At 51.6% G+C, this 8599-nt stretch overlaps 1 protein-coding gene across 1 annotated transcript in view; it reads left to right on the forward strand.

Moving 5' to 3' along the window:
* LOC106812334 (myc protein-like) overlaps nt 1–1256 on the forward strand; it is a 33527-nt gene extending 32271 nt beyond the window's left edge. Inside the window, exon 4 of the mRNA XM_014816180.1 lies at nt 171–1256. Within this exon, the coding sequence (XP_014671666.1) occupies nt 171–689 (519 nt within the window). The 3' untranslated portion in view covers nt 690–1256. The remainder of the gene's footprint in view (nt 1–170) is intronic.
* The last annotated feature ends 7343 nt before the right edge of the window (nt 1257–8599 follow it).

The raw sequence follows: 8599 nt of genomic DNA on the forward strand, positions 1-8599 counted from the left end.
GTGCGTGCGTGCGTGCGTGCATCCGTGCGTGCGTGCGTGCGTGCGTGCATCCGTGCGTGCGTGCGTGCATGCTTGTGTGTGTGTGCGCGTCACCGATCACAACCATGCATCTAAACATCCCACATTAAAATAATTACCCGATCAACTCATTCATTTCCTCTCGCACGCAGGTCGCTCAGATGGCCAAGCAGCACAATACGACGCTGAAAATAGGCGGCGCCACCGTGCGCTCGTCCCCGCAGAAGCGCGGCCGCGACGCGTTCTCCGACGCGACGGCGGCGAAGCGGATGCGGGCGGCAGCGACGGTGATGCTGACGCCCCCTGGCAGCCGCGGCGGCTCGCGGCCGTCCTCACGCTCGTGTTCGGACAGCGAGGAGGGCGGCGGCAGCGGCAGCGACGGCCGCATGAAGGCGAGCCACAACGACCTGGAGCGGAGGCGGCGCAACGAGCTCAAGTGCAGCTTCTACTCGCTGCGCGACTGCGTGCCCGAACTCTGCCGGCAGGAGCGCACGCCTAAGGTCGCCATACTGAAGAAGGCGACGGAGTTTGCGCGCGAGCTGACGGCCGAGGCGGAGCGGCTCGCCGCCGAACGCGACCGCCAGGTGGCGTGCCGCGACGCGCTGCGGCGGCGCCTCGCCACGCTGCAGAAGCGCCATTTCGTCGAGATCGGCGTCGAGATCGGCGTCTAGATGGCGCCATATATCTCTCCCGGTGATGGGCTGCGGACGATGGAACGGGCGAACAGTTTGCGGCGCTTTGCAGCGCGTGCTAATGTAGCATCGTGTCTGTGAGGGGGCGCTAGTGTAGCATTTCGTCTGACTGGTAGCGTCGAATGTGTAAGGGGTGCTGGTGTAGCGGCACGTGTGTGTAGGGTGCGCTAGTGTAGCATCACGTCTGTGAGGGCGCGCTAGTGTAGCCCCGCGTGTGTGTTTGTGGGGGGGGGGGTGCTGGTGCAGCCGCAGCCGCGTTAGGTTCATTAGCCCGTGTAATCACTTGACGTATCCGAGTTCTTTCCAAGCAGTTACTGTTACCCGTGACGCCAGACAACTACGTTGACAAAAGTTGCATACATCTAGCTACCTCTCTTGTTTCTATATATATATAGTTGCGGTATACTTGTTGTATAACATATACGAGGTCCACGGCCATCCTGACATACCTTAACCTTTAGCTGTCTAGGTTTTTGTTATTGATTGTAATCTTGAGCGCGATTTATGTGGACATATATATATATATATATATCGCCGCGTGTGTCCCCGTCTAATATATATATATATATATATCGCCGCGTGTGTCCCCGTCTTGGTGACAACGAGAAACCACGTATATATGTGTATATGTGGTCGTCTTGGTGTCAAACAAATATATATATATATATATATCGCTGTCTATCGCAGAAAGTCAGCGCTACTGCCCGCGCCCGACAGACCGGTTGTCGGCGCTGCTAACGACCGTCGGCGGCGACGGCGGTGTGACGTCATCGCGGTGCCTGGATATCGGGTATCTGTCGGCGGGTATAGGTATGCGCCGATGTCTGCAGGCTCTCTCGCCCGTCACGATGCTACTGATGGTGATGATGATGAATATGATGATGGTGGTGGTGGTGATGCTATCATGAAATAGTTTTGTCCGTATCGATATCGCGGAAATCGCGTCGAGATTTTTGAAACCCGCGTTCTGTGCATGCGAATTTGCGTTTCCGAGTTGACGAATTACGTTTTTCGTTTCATTTTCGAGTCTCTCTCTTCCAAGCTGCGGTTGTCGTCGGTTATGCACGCGCATCTTAAGAGAGCACACGTATATATATATATGCGGCCTGCGTTCGTACGCGTTTTTGTACGTACGTTGTGTTTATTGTTCCCTGGGTCGAATCGACTGCGAAATTTTTCTTCTCATCCGCGACGTTATGGATTTAAAACGCGCGCGCGCCTGTTTCGCGCTCCAGTTGAGTTTTCGTAGCACAAAGTTACATTGCACACCCTCTCTACTCGTTGGTGAGGAATCGACGCCAATCACTGTTCTAATTCGTACTTAGTTTATATAAGTATAAAAAAGTGTTCTTTATGTGGCTTGTGATATATATAGCTATTGGAGAAGGTGTGCACGTTGCGCGCGTCTTTTCTGCAGTCGTTCGGGGCGAGAGAGGGACAGCGGCGGTACGTGTCTGTTCATCTCGGCTCTTCTCGCAACCCGTTCTCGTATCGCCGATCTCTCGCGACGGATGCTGCGTGCAGGGGCGTGCGGTGGTGGCGCGAATGCAAATGTGCAGTCTTCGATGACTCGTTATAATACATATCTGTGAGCGGCGGAGGAACGTTCGTTAGGGAGGGGGTGCGGTGGTGGTGGGGGGGGGAGAGGAGAGGTTCAGTTCAGTTAAGTCTGCTTCTTCTAATGGCGACGAGCTGCTTGTGAGGGCGCGATGTGCCGCGCACGAACCAAGACTCGTGGTTGCCGGAGCGAGAGCTGCGCGCTGTGTGATCCATCGCCGACAGATCGAGAAAGCCGGCAGGAAACCTTTCGGACAGGTTCCCCTGATTGCAGGTTCCTGCCGGCGGCGGCGGCGGCGGCGGCGGCCGAGTCTTGGCTCGTAGCGGAGGATAAACGCCGGCGTATAGAGCCGTACCTAGCGCTGCCTGCATAGCCGTGGGCGAGTCTAATGACGGAAGCCATGGCTACGTGGGTGGAGTGACACGTGCAGATGTAGACCGAGTGCATGGATGGCTCTAAAGCACGAAGCGCTTTGTACGGCGCGCCTGCAAGAACACCTCGTGATGGAGGCTGGCCATTTACCTTGAGAAGAGGGAAGGGACTCATACTGGCTAGATGCTACTGTTTGTACGCATACGTGTGTGTATATATATAAACCTATGCACGTGTGCGTGTGCGTGTGCGTGGTCGCTGTGACGTGCTGTGGTGCCGTGCAAGTGCGTAGCGTTTGCCGTGCGTGGCCGATCGCGTGCGTATGGTGTCTCGTGCCGTGCTGATGCTCGCACGAGTGTGCCGTGGTACACTTCTACTATGAGGCCAACACTATGCCTTGTCGCTTGCAGTGGGCTATCCGTTTTTGTGCGAATTTTTTTCTGTAAACCCTCTCCTAACCATATAACTCCTCTCCCTGACCGCGCTCCAGTCGTGGACCCTCCCCCCAAAGTATCGTCCCTTTCTTGGTGATCTTCTATTTCTCCTGTTGGCGCTTCGTCGTCGGCCGAGTTTATGAAAAATATCAATTAGTGATCAGTACTAAGCCAAAGTTATTTGCGGGCCTGTCACGTGTACGGTGCGTCGTGCCCTGTCCGTGCGTTCGCGTCGCGCGCGTATGTACCCATGCGTGATCGTATGTGCGCTGGCGCGGATCGACGAATGCGTCGACCATGCGCGCTGGTTGTTTGTGGGCGGTCGCCGGTGTAGATGAGGACGCGCCCCAGAGATGCGCTGGTGGCGTCATGCCCGAACGACTATTGCACGTGCGCTACAGCATAAGGTGTACTCGCTAGCGAGACGGGAGGCCCAGTACCGAGCCGATGCCAGCAGCGGACCCCCATCCGAAGCGACACGCGCAAGCAACAGCATGAAATCGAGACACAAAAGAAGACAGGCGAGACAGCGCGAGAACAGCCGACGAGCTGCGAAGACAGCGACGGACAGCGAGACAGACGAGAGAGAGGAGCACGAGGGAGACTGGACCCGGAGAAGAGACGGAGAGCAGTAGAGAGAGAGGACGAGAAGAGAAGAGAGATCGACCCACGAGGACAGAAGACCCGCTCGAGAGAGAGAGAGAGAGAGAGAGCAGTATGTTCATGGTAGACACCACCCCGCCGCTGGTGGTCGAGAGCTGTTAGCTGCCGGTGTACGGACTACCGCGACTCGAACCAATCATGACGACGTTGAGAGAAAGGAAGCAAATTATTTTCTTATACGCTGCAAATATTTTAGTGGTACGAGGCAAATATGCTATAATTATGATTTGTTTAGAAGAAATTGGATGCCAAAATTCTGTATGGGCGTCAGAGTGCTGCATGCGCGGCGATTTTGTAATTATGCGTTGTAATCTATATCTCGGTAGTTTTAGCTTCAATTGCCGTTTTGCGATGTTTGCGTAGTTCGAGATTGTATATACATTGTAGACACATTTGGCGTTGTTACACATTACACATTACACATTACAGCCGCCTTATTACGCCGTGCCGGTAAACAAGCGCGATTTTAGAAGGTGGAGTTTTTTTGTAATAGTTGACGCCTTCATTTCTGCGGATTCTATTGATTGTTTTCATTGGCCCGACGCGCGGTGTGAACAATTTTCCCTTAATCAAGCAATAGCGTAGCGCTTCCAAGCAGCTGCGGGTTGGTTCGTGCCTCGGTTGTCCGTGGTTACGAACTCCGTTTGATTTTCACACTGTTCTACACACTTGTGTAATCATTAGATGTGCTCAGTAGCGGCGTGTTGCCACTGTGAGCTCAATGAGGCAGGTTAGAATTTAAGGAATATTATTTTTATTTCCGTACTGAAGAGCAGGATGCATCTTTCCTTCATTCCAGTGTTTTATGTTTTTATATATAACACGTAAAACACGAAAAAAAAACTTTTACTTCAATCGCACAGAATTGGTGCGTAGGGTTTGTTTCATACGATTTTATAAAAGTGTTAATTTGAAATGCCGCTGGTACAGAATATTATTATGATGACTATTATTATTTTATTTGTACGCATTCTAAAATACAGGAATACATAACTTCAGAATTTGTTTGTATTGATTTTAAATACTGTTGTTTATGCTGTTGTTTGTGTGACCAACGGTTGCCTGCAATCTCTACGACTGCTGCAAGCTCTCGTGCACGCTACATATCTACGGCAAGCGCTAGTATCTCTACTCTGCCACGATTCTACAGGAACTGAAGTTATCAACATTAGAACCCCAATACAACACTTGCACTCCAACCTGCAGCGCAAAGCAAATCTTCGTCATCGAATTACCCGTCAAAGTATGACACATGTCATCACTCGTTCACATGCGTACTCGCCGACAAAATATGGAATTTTCTATTAACAAAAAAAATCACGTGTATATTTAACAATACGTCAATGTATCGCATCCAGACTCGTCACTTACTCCTTTACTCGTCACTTCGTCAAGAAATGATTACCAGGTCTATTTCAATGCTACCGTGAAATTCCTACGGCGTGTACGGTGTAAATCACAAGCTCTGTAAATGTAAAGCACACATCCGTCCGGACGACGGTGTAGCAAACGCGTGGTAATGCCTTTGTTTTTAACACGCTTTGCGCGTTTCGCGTAAAACCTGACATAGAACGCAACCGGTTTATAAACGCGCGCTCGTAAGTGGAACAGATCTCGCCGCGTGTAAACGAAGGAATTCTCTGCGAATGTTTAGGGGTTTCGTCCCCGCATCGCCCCCCTCCCGCTCTCCAAAATAGGCACGGAAACATCGCGACCATGGTATGCTCAGGTTAGTCGTTGTGTTTAATCGGAAGTGAGACCAGGTTTAGGGCGCAAACACGCGCCGCAGCATAATTTTTTCGACTTGTTTATAGTGCACGACAACAGTTTACACTGCATTACCGTTGTTTGACAATATTCTTACGAGCCTTGCTGGCTCCTATGTTCGTACATCACTTGAGCCAATCGCGCGTAACTGACGAGTTTCCCGCCCAAAACACACGCACGCCAGCACTCACTCATTCACGTACGAATGAACGCACGCACGAACGAACGCACGAGATACATGTCATACATAAACCCGCATACAAATACATACGCACACACATACACACCCACGCACGAGATACGTACACCCGCATACAACAAATACATACGCACACACATACGCGCGCGCACACACACACATTACTGCATGTATGCCCTCCTCCTCCGGCACCTATTCCGCCGATACTTGCCGCGCACGTGATGTTCGGTCTACACACGTCAGATTGATGCAATGCACGTACCCCGTCCTTGAACGCGCGGAGGCCCGCGGAGCAGTGTACTAGATCGGGCACTCGGCCGGATTTTTGGCGGGAAAATCCGTCAAGGACGTATATGCTCCTGGCGCCCTTTACGATTTCGACATCGCGTTTGGAGTGGTGCAACTATTTTGGTTGCCTCCCACCGTCCGCTCCGTGACCACGAAACGGCGGCATGCGCTGGTCAGCCGAGCCCGCCAAAACTCTGCCTACAGGCATCAATACAGCAGCAGCAGCCATCGTCGCAATTATTCTTTTCAATGAGAGAAAAATGAAATGCGCGTACGACTGACTCGCCACGTATTATCTCAATGGATCGTTATGCGGACTTTAAAACCCGGCATTATTTTCCTTTGCCTTTTCAAACAGATTCGGTCATTGTCGTCGTGCCTATAGCGTGCCGGTGATAAGACCACCGGCTTGGCCCGCTTCTATTCAGATTTTCCCGCGCTTTCCGCTCGGCTGCCGCACTGCCGTAGATCGAGGACGCGGCGTCTAGCGCAGCGGTGTCGCCCGTCTCGTCTGCGTCACTGTTTACATCGAGCGAGCACTCGGCAAGCTAGTGGTAGGAGAGGTTCCCTTCATGAGAGGGCGAGGCGCATACACATACATGCATACATACATACATACATACAGACATATCATACATACATTACATCACATACGATCGTACATACGTAATACGTACATACGTACATACGTCACATACGTACATCGTATCCTACTACGTCGTAACGTACGTAGCGTACGTACGTACTGCCACGCACGCACGCCGCCGCAACGCACGCACCGCACGCACCGCACCGCACGCACGACGTACGCACGCACGGCACGCACGCACGCACGCAGCACGCACGCACGCACGGCAACATAGCGGGAGAGAAAAAGAAGTTGGTCGCTTGATGTGTGGTGTGTGTGTGTGTGTCGTGTGTGTGTGGCTGATGTGTGTGTGTGGTGTGCTGTGTGGCTGTGTGTGTGTGTGTAGTGTGTGTGTGACAAGCTGAGAGAGAGAGACGAGAGAGAGACGGATCGAGAGAGAGAGAAAGAGCGGAAACGGAGGAGAGAGACGAGAGAGAGAGAGAGAGATAGAGAGAGAGAGAGAGATAGCGCGAAAGACAAATATAGAGATATATAGAGAGAGGGGGAGGCAGCGGAGGAGAGAGATTAAGTGCGAGGCGCACGGGAGAAAGAGAGAATGTTGGGGAGAGAGAGAGAGAGAGAAAAAAAAGAATGAAAGAGAGAGAGAGATACCGAAAGAGAGACAGGGTAGAGAGATTGAGTGCGAGGTGCACGGGAGAAAGAGTAAGAGACAGAGATATAGAGATAGGAGGCAGGGGAAAGAATAGGGGGAGCAGAGAGCTACTCCGTCGCAACAATTTGACAGGAATGCATGCGCAGACGACGCGGCTAATCACGTGACATGGCGTCGGCGGCGAAATATCAGGCGAGCAACACGCACCGCAATCTCAGCCGTGTCCACTACCGCGTGTGCACATCGTATCGACGTCTGCTGTAACAACTCCATACACCGCGCTAGCTATAGTGTGCGTTCGTTCTTCGCGCTCGAATAGATCCATGACATATCATGCTAACTAACAAGACGCATAGTATATATAGCATGTACGCTGGATCACACATACAAGCTATACGTTCTATGAAACAAGCCCACTTATCACATGCCATGCCCGCACCATTGAAAAGCTAGGAAGTTATTTTTTGCATTTCTCTAGAATAATTACGCTGGAAGTTGCCTTGCAAGCGCGAATCACTGTAAAGCTCTGTATAGACAAGCGTTTCCACTGTAAACCTCGTTGTGCCGTAACACCTGGATTAAAATTGCCCACTTACGGCACCGGCGGCTACCACAGCTATGCACTGATAAAGGACGCACACGTAGACGAGCGATCGCCACACCTTGCGGCGAAAATGTAAATAGCCCACGATCGCGCACCTCCCCCATATCAATGCGGAATTGTAGCTATACGCGGCATCAGCCTAATTAAACTGAGCGTGATGCATCACTACGTCTCTATTATTCGTGATGATGGCATCGGATTCCTTCGTAACTCACGCATCAGAGGAGACACGACGTGGTAAGGTCACGCATCGGTGATGGTTGAATATTCACATTGTATCATCAACCGGGAGATAATCCGCAATGCATTATTTTACTCCCGATATCATAATATAAATGATAATTACCTCCGCCAAGGAGGTAATGTAATCGGTCTCGTGTGTGTGTTTACCTCCGCCAAGGAGGTAATGTAATCGGTCTCGTGTGTGTGTTCGTGTGTGTTCGTGTGTGTGTGTGTAGCCACTAGTGTTAGCGCGATCGATTCAGCAGCAGCTCGCATTAGGGCGTCGAGTCAGCAGCAGCTCGCCTTAGGGCGTCCAGTCAGCAACAGCTCGCATTAAGGCGTCCAGTCAGCAGCAGCCAGCAGCGAGCCAGCTGTTATACACATACATGTTACATGCTGGCGGAGGTATGCACTCTCCGTGAGTGCCCTCTGTCTAGTTCTATCTGTGATTGTTGTTTATGGATGGAGAGGGTGCACTACGTAAGCAGACTGCATGGGTGTGGAGGAGAGCAGAGGCTTCCTAAAACACAACTGTTCGCTA

The sequence above is a fragment of the Priapulus caudatus genome, unplaced genomic scaffold, assembly GCF_000485595.1.
Source record: "Priapulus caudatus unplaced genomic scaffold, Priapulus_caudatus-5.0.1 Scaffold636, whole genome shotgun sequence".
NCBI lineage: Eukaryota > Metazoa > Priapulida > Priapulimorpha > Priapulimorphida > Priapulidae > Priapulus > Priapulus caudatus.